The sequence below is a fragment of the Myxocyprinus asiaticus genome, chromosome 4 (assembly GCF_019703515.2).
Source record: "Myxocyprinus asiaticus isolate MX2 ecotype Aquarium Trade chromosome 4, UBuf_Myxa_2, whole genome shotgun sequence".
Taxonomy (NCBI): domain Eukaryota; kingdom Metazoa; phylum Chordata; class Actinopteri; order Cypriniformes; family Catostomidae; genus Myxocyprinus; species Myxocyprinus asiaticus.
In genome coordinates this window covers 58,990,248-59,007,143 of record NC_059347.1, presented here as the reverse complement: position 1 = coordinate 59,007,143, position 16,896 = coordinate 58,990,248, and the positions used below count along the sequence as shown (strand labels likewise).

The following is a 16,896-nucleotide window of genomic DNA, read 5'->3' as shown; positions in this document are numbered from 1 at the left end:
TTTTATTATTATAAAAATAATATTTTTTTTTAAATGCACGGGTTTATCATCTCAACCATTCATTTCCAATAGGGGGTCAAGTTTGACCCCAACACCTTTAGTGTTACTTTTTTGTTGTCACACCACTAAACCAACAGAATCCAGCCCAGTTTTGTGTGTGTGTGTGTGTGTGTGTGTGTGTGTGTGTGTGTGTGTGTAGATAGTAAATGTAGAAAAAGTAACCAAACCTCATCCCACTGAGATGAAGGAAACCATGTTTTTTTAAAGAAACAAAGTTCAAAGGGGGTAAAAAAAAAAAAAAGACCCCCAATAAAAGATTAGGGTTAACCTTACCGCTAACCCTTAACCTAACACAACCCTCACCTAAAACCCTCACCCTAACCCTACTTCTAAACCTACCCGTACCTCAACCTTAGTAGCAACAAATGTGAATTTTGTGGGAATTTTGCAGAACATGTTGTTACACATTAAATACATTTTATTTTAATGTTAGTACATAGTAGTTAAAATATAAAGTGTGACCAAATTACTTGAACACTGTGGATGTTGAACAGTTAAGTACTGCACTGTCAATCAACTACCTAGTAAACTAAAGTGTACCTGTGACCTGTGCACTGCAGCAGGTGGATTCTGCGTTGCATTGTTCTCTGAGTGTGGACACCTCACCCTCCAACATCTCCAATCGATTCAAGAGGTCCTTCAGGTCAGGCAGTCCATCCATACAACCACAGGCCTGCTTGGGAATGTTGATGCGATGGGTGAAGACGATCTGATTAAGCCCATCCATCGTGTGCTCCGTTACGTCTGAGCCAAAAGCTGTGTCCCTTTGCTCAAGATCTGAACCTCTGGGAGAATCCAGGTCCACCGAGCACTGAGAGCTGCCTGGGACTTTGATGTTGTAAACATGGTTGAAAACGACCGGATGGGAAGGGTTTGGAAGCGTTACATTGTGTATGCCAGGAACCGTTAGCGCTTCCCGTCGGTGTCTGATCATCTTCTTTACAAGTCCGGCATGATTTAGAGCCATCAGAGTGGCCATAACCAAACAGCTGAGAGTCAGGCCTCTTGACCCCATGATTCTGAACGGTCAAGATCTTCAACACAAGTGGATGCTGGTCTTGGCAAGAAAAGGACTGCCTGGTGAATCTGGATTGAACAATGTCGTCTCCTATACACCACACAATTTCCCATTGGAGAAAACATTTTTTCAACAAACAGTGCAAAATGCAAGTTATATGTGGCCAAATCTGATTTTTTTCTGTTCAGACTGCAGTCTCAGTTTTGCTAGCTCGTCCACATTAGTTGCCATATAACCAATGCAAACTTGCTTGCACTCAAAAAGATATTTTAGCCTATTTTTAAGATTTACACATTTTAATTTCATAACAAAATTCCATCAAATTAAATTGTAATTTTTTTCTTTAAATACAATTAAATTAACCTAAAATATGAAGTTTTTTTATGCTGTTAAAGATTACTCCGTTAGATTAGACAGAATTTAAAATAATTATTTGTTTCAGAATTGATTATGTTTTCCATGAGGGCAGTATCAAATCTGGACACATTTGTTGCAGACAACAGCATAAAAAAGGGGGAACGATGGCATGATGTCACATGACAAATGACTGAAAAAACACATGAAATCAGATCTAACCGTTCAGACTGAAATGCATTAACAAAAATCTTATTTTAATCAGATTTCAAACTACCTACAAAGGTTCGGGCTTGTGAAAATCAGATTTCATGTGGATTTCTTTTTCCTGTTCAGACTACAAAATACTATACGTATTTAAATTTTAAATGTGTTTGACTTGGCAGGATTTCTGCCTTTCTCTGAAGCATGTATTTTATTTAATTTGTTGTGGGCATCATCACTACTGTATGAACATACTGCACTAAAGTTAACATGAAATGCAGTTTGCAACCTATTTTACTTTCGTAATCTGACGAATGTTGTGCGGGAATTTTTCCCCCATTTTTTCATTCAATTTTTCCATATGGAATCGATTGGATCATTACATACCAGAATAGATCCAGGTTGCAGCACTATTTGCATTGAATCGCCATCTGATTGCCTATTGGGCTTTCAATAAATTTATTTTTGTCTTCAAATGGGTGGGATTGCACATCAAACGGGCAATAATTGAAACAGTGATTTACATGACCGACAGCATATAAAAGCACTGTTGTCAAGCGCTGCGTGTTTGGAAGCATGGAGATACGCAGTAATTTGTAATCTGAAGTAACACATTTATTTCAGCTTTAATAATGGGATATTTTGCATATATTGTTGCAAATAGAGTTTTGAACTTAGTTAATTAATTTAGCTGAGAAATTTCACTGTTTATAGTAGTTGGAGCAGCTTTTTTGGAGCAACATTGCAGACAACATAAACAATAGTCTGATCTTCGCCACTTATGAAAGCTATGAAACAACCTTTTGGATGAACTATTCCCCCAAAATATATACTGTATGTTTATTATATACGTTGCTTCAACAAATTGCTTATGATGGATGGGACAAACTGACAAAATGGGACTATAGTCAATCCAAGTACTAAAGGGCCAGTTGAAAGTTTATTGGCACAATATCCTATGTAACTATGCTGGCATCTCATCGTTGTTGTAATGTAAATGCATTTTTTTTCTAATGTAAGACAACATAACTCTACTCCAAAAGAGATTCCTAAAAATACAGTCCCTTTTCCTTGGGCATATTAATACAAATCTGTCTTTCCGTTCTGCAGCTTTGAACATCAATGACTTCATATCTAGACTCGAGAGCTGTGTAATTTGTGGATGGTGGATTCGGGCCAGAATTGAAGTTCACCGCTGCGTGGGAAAGCTAATCTGAATCTCATTGCGGATGTCCATGCAGCCTTCACATGTCTCAAATTACTGAGCATGTATGATGTTGCAGAAGAAAACTTGACTGCAGGAACTCTGCGTGATTCAAAAGAGCCATCAGCCACCTACACTACACGCTCCATACACCAGCAGCCATGAAAGACTTCCTGTGTCAAAGACGGACACACTTTTGCATTCGCTTGGCATTCAGATGATTTTCTTATCCAATCACAGTTAAATTAGGCAGTATCCATGTGTCCAAGCGTTACTTAAACACTTACATAAAACAAGTCTTTGTGGATGAACGAAGCATGAATCTGAAACTGTAATGGCTAAAATGGTCAATGGTTCACTTTAATGGTCAAGACCAGAAGGCTTCTCACATAGATCGATGCTTTAAAATCCACAATAGGCTAGAAACCATAACACACTGTAATGGCTTGGTTCCTCTGTAATTATTAAGCCTGTCATTAGTAATTGTTAATAATTAGAATGGACTCATTATCATGCTATTCTTCATTTTCTTCCTTTGCCACTTTACTATATGCAGAGCAGCTAAGAGTGATGCTGGACTTATAATCCAGAGGTTAGGCCATAACTTAACTTTATTAAGTCTGCCCTGAATGCCTTTAACCGAGACAATTCGACACTTAGGCGTAAGTTTAGGTTAACAATGCACTGGAGTAAACTACGCTGTGATGCTATATCCACAGGGTCTGTTGTTACAGGTGTACATACACGTGGTTTTCATTTGCTGGTTAAATAAACACCATTAATATATGTAAAGTGCAGTAAAAGTTGCACTTTACAGAAGGGAAATCTCCTTTTCCCACTTATTAATGCATACATCCAGAACATTACAGAATCGTTGCTAATGTGGTCTGATAGACAGATATAAAGACGGACGGACGGAAAATTAAAGATAGACAGACAGTCTGATGGACAGATACAAAATTAAAGGCAGGCAGATAGATAGATACAGTAGATCGATAGACAGATAGACACATCAAAATCCTTTTAAGATTTGTCTAGTGAGATGTTTTTTTCTCTAAAGTTGTGCCAATTCATAAAAATGCTTAAATAAAACCATGCAATTTCATATTTCAGAAACATAACCATCGCTGACAGCCTTAAAACAGGTTAATAGTTTATGACCAGACAGTAAGTACAACCAGACATTAAACTGCAACCGAAGAGCAAGATGCAAGTATGAGGATAAATGTGACATTAACAAACATTCTTGCTTTGTATGCTTTGTATATCATGAGCTAAGTATAGAACAGATTAGTATGTTTCCTGAAAAAGTAAAAGTGAGTTGGAGATAAAGTATTTTAACACTTAATAAAACACCCACTTCACCTCAAAACAAGGCGACTCACAACCTAGTAATTGTAGGGTTAGTCCCCTCGGAGCAACCTGTTATTAAGGGTTTAACTTCAGTGATGGTGACATGGGAACTGTCCAGTTCATGAGTCCCTATCTATAGGTTCAAATATGTGAGCTTTGCGTTCCCAGCCAAGGAAACAATGGAAGTGTCCTCTTTGCACGCTCAGTTTTTTTCCCCATTGCTTCAAACCCTTACCCTTACTAGGGTGACCCTGTGACCTTACAACCCTTAATGGTTAGTTCAAACATCCCTTAAGGCTACTGTGAACGATGTGCAACTAAACAAGGGGAACTCTTCTCAACCCAACAGACAAGTTTATGAGATAGTATGCACAGCATGCGTACTATAAAGTTGAAATACATCCAGTGATTGGATTGCTAAAGAACTAAGGTTGAGAACAAAGGTTTGAAATCAGTGCAGATATATTGAGTCTCCTCCCATGTTTTCTTTTAAAACACCAGAATGTGAGCATATTAACGTGAGCGTCAATTTCACAGGCCTTTCTCCTACATCTGGTGAGAGTTTCAGGAGAATACTGGCTAAAACTGGGAATTACTACACATTTCACGTCATGTGTTACTAGTCACTAGGGCTGGGCTGTATAGGAGTATATACTGTATGTATAGCCATAGTAAATACACTTAAGTCACATGTGAAACTCATACACAAAATCCCCGCCAGGTGGCACAAAGGAAAATTTGCACCTGTGTTAACTCAGAACAAAATATAGTGACAATACGCAACGTCCAACCAGCAGGTCAATGCTGTTTTGGCATTGTTAACATACAACAACCTCTTTTACTCAAATTGCTAGTTGCAAGAATAGCGAGTTGCATTTTTATTTTGTATTTTTTTTTTAAGGAATAATCAAGAATTACTCTCTCTCTTTATTAGTTTATCCTGTTCTGGCAACAGAAAGGGAATTTTCCCACCTGGACAACAGGGACTAGGAATGTTGGCCTCCGTATTCGGCCATCTGTTTTGCCTGGTGCACAGTGAAGACTTGTGTGCAAGTGCGTGTCACATGCACGTTTAGACTGGAAAAGCAACAGACGGCAATCGTTTTAACCATTCAATACATTCCACACAAAGCAAATATACAATTCCGTGGAAGCCTAGAAATTAAGGATAAACTATATATTGCAACCCCATGGCAGGAAATATCCATCCTCTCCCCCTCAGAAGTATACAGTAGACTGTGTGTTGTATATGAACACTCTAACATGTTTAGTCTTCTGCCGGTGGGCGATTATAAGACTTTGATTAATGCCTAAACATAATACATTGCAACATACTGTTTTCCTTGCTGATTCAGTGAGGGATTGAATCCATGTATCATTCGTTCTTTTCATATTCAATTAAGAATTCTAAATCTGAAAAACAAAAAACGACTTATTTCAGTAATCATTTACAAAACCAGTATTAAAAAAACAAATAATGGCTTGTTTTTTGTACTTTAGATTTTATGCTCAAGTTAAAAATAGGAAATTGGAAAAATGGACACCAGACAATGTCTGTACTGATCGTTTGATTCCATCTAAAAAGAAACTAAAAGAGGTGAAAAATGAATTTGCACATGTGGGTGGCTCTGAAACACCCCCTTTTTCTGATTGGTCAACCTGCAAAGTTGTCTGTTCTTCCTCAAGGCCTTGAAACAAAATTATTAATAATAATAATAATTTAACTGCTGTTAAATTGTTCCGATGAATTTGTCTCAGTTAATATTACAGAAATAACCATAAATCCACAAGACTACAGAAGCATAGACCTACCCTGTAAAGAAATAGGCTTACTTTCATGAGAGCGAGCGAGCACAGGGCTCTTGGATGTGAGCGACTTGCTCATAAAGTTCACGAATGCTCGTCTCTCAAAAGCTCGACCAGTGAATTTAAAATCAGCATTTACACAAAGACTTTAGATTTGTCCCATAATAAGGTACACAATACTGTTGCGTACACAATACTGTTGCGTAGTAGCCTCCTATTTTACGCCCCAGTATAATTGGGTATAATTACGCCCCATATTTCCATTTAAAAATAGGGGATGGTCGGAATGATCTGAGCTTGGCTCCTCAAATCATAGTCCTTTCCACTGTTATGTAAATACTTATTGTCTTATATTAAATTTATAAATATCTTCCAATGTATTATTTGCAATTTACTGTTGTAGCTGTTATAATTCACTACCATGAATGCAGCCTATAACTTTCATCTGTCTGCTTGGATGCGGCCATTAGACTGTATATTTCTTGAACTGCATTTCGTTTTGTTCATTGCACTGCAATATGTAAAACGACAATAAACCCGAATGACGCAGCTCAGTTAACAGGTAGGCCTATTCTACTAAAATAACTGAGAATTTTCATAATGTTTGCGTTTAGATTCAATGCAGGTACAGGGAGGATTGGCAGAAATGATGTCCCGACTTTATTCGCGTTTTCTTTACTGCACACTCCATCATGCACGTAAACACTAAAGAATATTAGCATAACATAACTTTTATTTATATTATTATGCGCTATTTAGCATAAGATCAATTTCCTCCTCTATTTTGGCATCTAGCAGGTAATGGATTTTTTTCTGGGCAGACAGACAGCAGAAGATGTGGGAGGCGGCAGAGCCGAGGTAAGTTTTGCGCCATTGTAGACGCTCTGAGAAAATTACCCAAATGAAATTGCAGTGAGCGATTCTTTCGTTACTCTACTGGTTTCTCATATCAGAAAAAGCATGAAACAGCGATAAAGTGCAAAATAAAAAAAAAAGCAGTAACAAACCAAACTTTTTATTCAAATACTTTGAAAAATGTATAATATAAAAGTTTAATATGTTTAATATGCAAGATTAAACAAAATGATAACGCTGTCCTGAAAACTTGAGCTCCTAAAATAATATACTGAAGTATAAGCTACTTTTAGAAGTTACTCTATTGTGAATTCCTCATGTTAAGGCAGCATTGGATATTGCGTTACATGTAGCGTGTTTTAAAGGAAATGGCGTATTCACAACGCAAGTTACACTAGCGCGTAACAGTTCAATTTCACTCGCTTCATTGTCGTGGTAGATGTAAGTTGTAATATTAAGTTTATGTTTTGGATATAGCTGATGAAATTCACATATATAGGATGCATTTGAGTGAGGTAATTAGCCCATTTGTGTAGTTCATTTTATAGGTGTTCAGCCCAAATGGGGACATCTCCAACATGATATGACTTAAATCAATTATTTATATTAATAAAAATCTCTATGCAAGAAAATACTCTTCGCAAGAACGTGAATGCAGACACATCTTGCAAAAAAAGCTTGATTTTACGCATCGTTTGTTGCGTTCTGAAGCATATCAGACCACAATTCATAACTCATCGCAACTACGTGTTGCATTCTCACTGTTACCACAAGGGGCGCTATTGCGAGATTAGTGTGAACCATCCACTTCTACAGTGAGTTTTCTCTTTCAAAATACAGTAACTACTGTCATGGCGGAGCAACAGTTTAAAGAGAATATTGCTGGGCAAGTAAGTTATATTATATTTATAGTAAATCAGTAAGTTATGTTATATTTAAAGCAACTTACCAGGATAATAACACATCTAGTTTAAAGGAACAGACGTTTTGAAGGTAACTTTAATCTAATTGGACAGCACGTTGGCAATGTGGTGGCCAAGCGCTCGCATCTGCGTTCATGTACTTGAGTAGAGTACGTTTTGGCCTTAACACTGAAAGCAACCATTCATACTTGCAGTCAAATAAGTGCACTTTGGAACGGTGAGTGGAGACGGAACGGCATGTAGAAAAACAAAGTACATCCTCAGCTTTAGAAAGTCATACAGATTTGGAAAGACATGAAGTTGAGTAAATTACGACAGGATTTTATTTTTTTGGGTTGAACTATCCTTTTAAGTGTGGCATAAGTGTCCACATAATTTTCGGGGCCAGTATATGTGATATATCTGGTAAGAAAAAGATCCGAGTACTTGATATGCAACATTTTAATAGCATGTGACATGCACATACCCACGTCTACCTGGACGATTGGTTATATCAGCATAATTTCTGGACGGAAAGATATTTTATAGTTCTGCGAATCAATGCTTTCCTCATTAAGGCAACCTCCAGGACTCTCCCATTTGACTCAACTGCCGTATACTTTGGGAAAGCTGAACATGATGAGGATAACATCAGAGAATTGCCCCTACATGACGCATTCTCTTAAGTAAGTGAGAACTTTCACAGTGAAACAGATACACCAGACACAGATTCTCACATCTTCAGTGACAGCTAACCAAAGAGAATAACTGATGCACATTAAATAAGTTGGAAGAGCTCCATCAGTATCAAGCCATCTGCACTGTGGATTCACATGCAATCCACTACCCAGACCTGTCTGTCTAGACTACCAGAAATTTATGGGTTGTAAACGATTACATCAAAGAGTACTCATGGGAACAAAGACCCTAGAACAGACGTAGAACTGGTTTGAGCAAGACATGTCCAGTCCAGACCACTGTTCATTTTATTCAACAACGCCTGGATGTAGTTATACATAAAATAAAATGAATAAATCCAAATCCAAGTTCTATGCACTGAAAAATGTGTTACATTCAAACCATTTAACAACAAGAAGACAGACTTAGAACATACAATATACATCTTGATCTCTATGGGCATGTTCAGGTAGTTGTATGCATATTTTCCTTATACATAGAGTACCAAGATGCATTACTGCATTTGCCAAAATTTACAATACAGTGCACACAGTGTGCAATACTCCATTTGCAGTTTAACAAATGAAACAGAATCAACATCAACAACAATCTTTTGACATTACTCAACATCTCCTTTCTTGACTCATTTATTCAGACTACCAAAATAAATGTTTCTTAAAAATTGGAATACAAATGCAAAAACCTAGTTTAAGTAAAGACATTAAAAAACTAGATGCCGCTTACTGAATGAAACATGGGTCATTAAGTATCAACTCAACCAGAGGTCCTCGACTTAAAATTTTGTTTTTGATCATTTTTACTGGTGAAAGAAATACATAAATGATGATGAAAGCCAAAATGTTCAATACCATGGATCAATATTTACTAAGTAATCCATTATTTTGTAATGGGGGGTGAAAATGGCTATTTTCGCCTATGATTTTGGAGCAAAACTACAGGTTGGAAAAATAACCTTAGAAAGGTGTCAGCATCATTATTTTATTTTAACACAGAGTTTGGTAGGTCTATTACTAAAATCAGTTGACTCCAACACCGCTTGTTGCATTGTATGCCAATGGTGTGAGACCAAAAATGGGAAAAAACCCTGATTTTGTGTTGTTTTTGAAAGTTTGTGTGGCTACAACTCCAAACATATTAAAGATATTATAATATCCTTATAGATTCTGTTTCAGGACAAACTTTCCTTTTTGCATATAGATTTTTAACGCCCTATATAGTTAAATCCCAGAGATATGGGGCTCTCAATGTGGCTCCTTGTGAAAATTATGTTAAATTTGACACATTTTCAATGGTTGAAATACAAATGCTGACCACATGATATGAAGCAATTTTTTTCTAGTCCAACAAAACAAAGGTCTGGAGTAAAAATACTGTTGAAACTAGAAATGTACCTTTATTTATCCACATAAAAACAATATTTGCGAAATATCGATTTTCAAGTGTCTAAAAATACAGTTTAAACTCTATAAAACAATGAATATTTACTCTGTAAATATGGATCCGTGAAATTTATGTTTAGAAAAAGTATTAACAAAATAAAAAATTCAGTGGGGGAAGTTTTTAAAATTTTGTTAATTTGACATGGAATAGCCTAACCCACATGCAACGACCAATGAGGTCATGTAGCAATCTACTGTTTGACATGTTTATTGTTACATACTGCTGACTGTTTCATACTATGTTGTTTAATTGTATTATACAGTATATACTGCACAGTATGCACTATGTACTGTATATTTTTGCAACACAATTTTGCAAATATAGTTCAATAACATGTATCTTTAGGATTTATTATTTTCCACAAAATGAGCATGCCATTCATGTCCTTTACTTGAAATTCTTATTTGACATTTCTTTTCTCGTTTTATTTGTAATAAATGTATCAGCCACAATCACATCAATGGCAGACTACACGTATACAGTGCTCCTTTGCACTTACTGAAGTGAGGCCCTAAGGTAGAGGTGTTCTGATGGACCTCAACACCTTTCTCTCTTTTTCTCTGTTCTTCTCATTAATTCTACACCATCACAAGAGGAACCATACACAACAGAAGCACTATAAACCCTCCTCTAAAGCTGACCTCACAAAATATATGCCCTTTCATTTGAGCAGGATGGAGAAGAGGGCTTGACGATCAGGTCTTAAACCTCAAACATTCACCTCAGATATCCCACTGTACTTAAGTAGAAGCTCTTCTACAAGCCTGCAGAAAAAAGACCAGCTGTTTTCAGCAAGAGTGCTGCTGCATTGAATATCAGCACACAACAGTTCCATAAACAAGAAGATAATTTTGAGTAACTTACATTTTAAACACAATATGGTCAGTTACTTTTCTGTCTTTACCAGCCAACGAAAATGGTTTTTTAAAACTATAGACTGATATCAATATTTTGCCACTAACTTGCCTTATTTTCTCATAAGATTATGATTTTGCTAGGGAATTATGCTTAAAACAAACAAACAAAAAAAAGCCTATTTATACCGAAATGAAAAATAAATAAATAAATAAATAATCATTAAAAAAAACAAAAAAACAAACAAACAAACAAAAAAAAAAAAAAAAATATATATATATATATATATATATATATATATATATATATATATATATATATATATATATATATATATATATATATATGGTTTATTTATGCCATCATAAGCATGAAAACACCAATACGAAAAACCAATGGTTTTTCAAGGTTCCCACTTTTTCCACAGCACAATTTTCCAGGACATTTTATGTGCAACACGGCTGCAATATTTAAGCAAAAACACACAAGAGGTCATTAAAATTGTGGTTATTGGAAGGTTTTTTTTTCTTCGAAATTCTGTATTAGAGAGTTTAATTAAATTTCATCATCAAAATAGTGTCTAATCAAACAATTTTTAACTTAAAACTTTAATTAAAATGAAAATAGTATTAATTAAATTTGTCAACATAACATTGCATTATTTTTATCAAATGAAGTGCTTTTCTACAAAATCCTCACAGCACAATTCAAAACAACACTCGGGATATTTTTGTCAAATAAAGAGCTGCACAACAGAACATCACAGATGTGATATTGTAATACTTAATAATAATAATAATAATAATAATAATAATAATAATACATTAAATAATACTTTAATGTATTATTATTATTATTATTATGATTTTGTTAATTAAATTAAACATGATCCCCCCCATTTCACACATCTATTTTATTATTTTTTTATTTTAATTTTCTCCCCAATTTGGAATGCCCAATTCCCAATGCGCTCTAAGTCCTCGTGGTGGCGTAGTGACTCGCATCAATCTGGGTGGTGGAGAATGAATCTCAGTTGCCTCCGTGTCTGAGACCGTCAGTCCGCGCATCTTATCACGTGGCTTGTTGAGCACGTTACCGCGGAGACATAACGCATGAAGTCTTCACGCTATTCTCCGCGGCATCCACGCACAACTCACCACGCGCCCCACTGAGAGAGAGAACCACATTATAGCGACCACGAGGAGGTTACCCCATGTGACTCTACCCTCCCTAACAATTGGGCCAATTTGGTTGCTTAGGAAGCCTGACTGGAGTCACTCAGCACGCCCTGGATTCGAACTTGCGACTCCAGGGGTGGTAGTCAGCGTCTTTACTCGCTGAGCTAGTTTCTCACCTCCGGATAGTCTGACAGTGTGATTATTAAACCCCAAAAAGCTATGATTTCATTCAAAAAATTTATATTCTGTACATGCTACGCAATTCATAGCGCTCTGCTCACTGCCATCTACTAAACATACAGTACAGACACCCAGAGCAGGCGTGATTCTCGTGATGAGGTGCTTTCACCCTTAATGTCCTGGAAAATATTTATTTGTTCTGGGAAATTCATTGTGACGCTAAAAAGGTTTTTGTTACATGTACAAGTATTGATATAGTGCAGTTTTTTTCCGTTCCAACACTGCTGTAGTGTCAACTACAAAAACATTTGCGTTGTAAACTTTAGATAACAACGACTGTCAGACCGCAGATTTAAAAAAAAAAAAATAATAATTCATACCCCGAGGTGTTAGCATGGTGATGTGGCCTTTACACCTTGAGATGTAAATTAATTTTCAATAATTCAACGATATGAGTCCGCTTATACCGCTGTTACCACATGTAGGACCCATTTCCATGATGCGAAAAACTCACTGAATCCAGTCATAAAAATTGCATTAGCTTTAAAATTTAAAATTAGCTTTAGACATATTTGGGACAGATTTTTTATTTATGCACAATTAATCAAATTAAAATCTCAATATGTCCAAATGTGATTATTAAGGCTTTAAGGATTATTAAGTGATTTAATTAAATAAATATATAATCTGCATGTGTGCTTCAAAATGAATGTTATTTTCAAGATTTTCCATGACAGGAAAACTGCACTGCAAAATTTCCAGGATTTCTAGGATGCATGGGAACCCTGATTCTTTTGGCTATAGCACAATAACAATACAAAAGCTAATTATTTAAACTGTTTTTATAATATCACCAAAAAAAAAAAAAAATAATAAAAAAAAAAAAAATAAAATAATAATCTTAAATTTTTATCTGGTCTTTATACACAAAAATACATAGCATCCTTTTATATATATATATATATATATATATATATATATATATATATATATATATATATATATATATATATTATGAGGGGGGTCCCTTACAAAATCAATAGGGACTTTAAGCAACTTTACTTCAATGTTCTTGAACTTTACTGCACAACTTGGAATGCGGTTCTTTTCTTGACTACGACGGTTGATCAGTTTACTTCTGGTCACCATAGCTGCCCTGTCTGCAGCTGTTGCTTAAAATCCCCATTGTCATATTTGGAGGGTCCTTGGCATCAAATATTTTACAAACCCCTACTCTACTCTACTCTAAATGGAAGTCTTTGACCATTACACCGTGTCTTTCTGTTTTTATTTCTTCAGCTTGCCGTGCAGGTGCACCACATTTTTTATATGCCACCGTTCAGTTTTAAAAGCCCCTTGACACTAAGTGATTATTTCTAAAATACAAAAAGTCCACACTTTGTTTTAATAGTGCAGCAGAAGTCAAAAATGGCATGTATTGTCATTTATAGGAGCTCTGAGTGTCACTGAAAATTTCCCTTCACTTTCCAAAAATGGTGCATATTTTTATTATTAAAAAGCCTGTGCTGTGTCATTTAAAATTGAATGTCTCTGTTCCAAAAATCTACTGCGCTGTCTTGCTGTCTACTGCCTACAAAGGCAGTTGCCCTCTAAGGGGCTGTTCAGACTAAACTTGTTGTTGTGCTAAAAAGCTAGATGCAGCGTAATATGTGAAACAGAACGCAGGTCTCTCGGACGAGGCAATACGGTGAAAAAAACAGCGAGATGTAGTGCAATGGTCAAAGTCGTCCACGTCAAGCACGTTTACATAGAAAAACAGTGCAGACGGATACATAACGCGCACCCCTAAGGCAGAAATCTAACTGAAATGGAAACTCATAAGTGACTGATTTGGAACGCTCTACAAATAGAACTGTGCATCACACAAATATGATCTCATCACAGTGTATTCTCTGTGATGGATGCATGTGATGCTGCCTAAGAATTTGACCAAAAGAAGGTATGTTAAAAGACATCTTCATTTTTGCTGTCTGCTTTTTGAAACAGCCTTAGCATCAGGAGCGTGCCTATGTTGCTTTAAAATGCTGACTAGGTAGGCAGCTCAATAGGTTTTGGAACAGAGCTTATTTCTTGATTTATCTACTTTTAAGCTTTTGACATGTCGTCATTCTACACTGTCAAAGCAATATGACTGTTATTATGGATTTCTTAGTGCGTTGGAACAGTTTCATGGTACACTGGCTGTGAGAAATTGGAAATTACCTCTGATGCCATGTCTGTGGTAATGGAAAGGAACATCAAACTAGATTTTTACATTTTCTGAAGAAAATGTGAGTGGTGCACTGAAAAAAATAAGAATAAATAAATACAAAAACTAAAAACTAAAAATAAAACAAAAATCTTACTGAGTAATTTTGTATTATAAAAAATATCAACAAAATTATTTTATATGTTGTTATCATGTTATCATGTTATTTGTGAGGATTATGGTTAAAAAAAAAAAGAAAAAAAGAAATGCCAATGGGTTTAGAAAAAAAAAAAAAAACGTGTTCTGCCTTTGAATCAAGTTTATCATACCCCAATATTTTTTCTTTTTGCAAGCGAAAACATTTCTAAATTTTGTTACATTTCTCTGAAAACAAGTCAAAATATCTTATGTAATTTTGCTTCAAGTTAATATATATTGTTTTTAGACTGTTTAGAATACTCTATAAGAACATTATGCTATGATGCGAGGGTGTTGCAGGTGGTTTGCCAGAACAATGCTATGCGGTTGCTAAGCTATTCTGTTTGGTTGCTAAGGTATTGCTAGGTTGATGTACACAGGCAAGTTATACAGTATAGACATGCACAGATTAACAGACAAATCGTGTCGTCCACCAGGTGATATCAAAGAAAGACAACCGCACTGGATTCAGCCTTTAATCAGTCTGTCAGCACACTAGTCCTCCCCTCTCTCTCTCTCTCTCTCTCTCTCTCTCTCTCTCTCTCTCTCTCTCTCTCTGTTACTTATACATTGTTATAGGCTACACATGCACATGTGTTCACCCTCAGGCATACATCTACTGCATGAAGACAACACACTGCAAACAGTGTCTACTTACACAATAACCCACAAGAGGAGATGCATTACAATGGTTTTACCATGGGTAAAGGGGACGTTTTTTGGCACAATGTGAACCCTTATTTGTGGTGTATTCACTGTAATGCATGGACCCTAGTGGCTTATTGCTTTTATAAAACGGCGGCAACAGCGATATGATGAAAGACACTAATTTTTAAATAGCAATTCAATTAATTAATAATTGGAATAAACAGTTAATCCACCAATTTATAGTTAGATTTCTGTAACAGAAGGCTGTTTGAGGTTCCAATCAAAATTCAGAGTTGGACCTATCCATTTTATAAATCTAAGTCTTGTATTCGAATTAAAAAATTCTACACATCTTGAAAACAAGATACATTTCAACATAAACTTGTTTCAATGGATAGGTCTATATCCAGAAAAAAAAATAAATAAAATAAAAACAATAAATCTTGTTTTTTTTTTATCATTAACCATAACCTGCTTAAAACTAATAGAATATAATAAATATTCTCTGAAAACAATTTGCAGTATCTTATGCAATTTTGCTTCTCAAGTAAATGGATCTTGTTTTAAAAATGTTTGGATATATTTACTGGACAACAAGAGAAAAACACAGACTAAGAAAATATATTTTTTAAATGTATTAATATCATTACAGACCTAAAAGAAGACGAATGAACGGAAGACCAAAAAAAAAAAGTGAATGTTTTTTAAAGACCACATCATTTGATTTTTTCTCCTTTTTATACTAGATTATTTTAATATATATATATGGATGGCAACGCTCAGATAATTTGGTCTCAGAAGAATTTGATGAGCAATGTTTGAGTTCATATTGAGATCTCTGACATTTGATTGTGGACTTTGGGATTTTGGCAAATTTGAGCACAGTTTGAGACATTGTTGAGATCTCTTCTGAATCTCTGGAGGAGACATTACTGGGGTCTTTTCTCAGGAGAAAAATCAGGAGTCAAAGTCTCAATTTTCTTTCCTTTCAATCTCATTACTGTCTAGGTGAAACAACAGATCATATAGAGATCTCATATGTGATTTGTCAGAAAACTGAAACAAAGTAACATGTCTAATATGAAAATAGTTCTCATTTTCTAGTAAATCAGACTTCAGAAGCAAAGATAACTAAAACCTGCTGGATTACCCCTGAAAAACCCGAACACACCATCCAAAAAAAGAAAAACAAAGTTAAACCTCACACTAATGAATTGAATAAATCATACCTGCTTTGGGAAATTAAGCTTTCACACGCCTCCCTGCAGTCGAGCAAATTCAGGTGTGGAAGAAGAGAATCAAATGAGAATCAGCCCGGACACAAGGCGAAGATGTGCAGCAGTCTGGATCTCCAGCTTCAGTCTGCCTGTGTCTCCACGTGCTGGAAGGTCTGAGAGTCCCTGATGTATTCCACACACTGCTCTCTGCCCACCGAGCACCTGGTATGATGTGTGAGAGAGAGAAAGGATGAAAGAGCTACACCTCTTTAATATGAGAGATTTAAAAGGACTGCCCTTAAATAGCCTTTTCATGAACTCATACACATTCTCTGTCTCTCTCTCTCTCTCTCTCTCTCCTCCTACTGCTTCTGAGGTGTTGAGATGCCTACACACCAAGCATATATTATCTATAGCTACTCTCTCTCCCTTGAGTGCACATATACGCCTATATGTGTACGAGTGAAAATGTAATATAAGATTCTATAGGGACCTATTGGATTTACTTGGATTGCT

General features: G+C 35.8%; 1 protein-coding gene across 6 annotated transcripts in view; it reads right to left on the bottom strand.

The window, feature by feature from the left end:
* LOC127439990 (tenascin-like) overlaps positions 1-16,594 on the bottom strand; it is a 61,809-nt gene extending 45,215 nt beyond the window's left edge. For 3 of the 6 annotated variants that reach the window (XM_051696330.1, XM_051696327.1, XM_051696329.1), the window contains exons 1-2: positions 16,393-16,590; positions 601-1,168 (exon numbers count right to left, since the gene is read on the bottom strand). In XM_051696330.1, the coding sequence (XP_051552290.1) occupies positions 601-1,075 (475 nt within the window). In that variant the 5' untranslated portion in view covers positions 1,076-1,168; positions 16,393-16,590. Of the gene's footprint in view, positions 1-600; positions 1,169-16,392 lie in introns of all 6 variants that reach the window. The other 3 variants (XM_051696325.1, XM_051696326.1, XM_051696328.1) reach the window with 3 other exon arrangements.
* Positions 16,595-16,896: the final 302 nt, after the last annotated feature.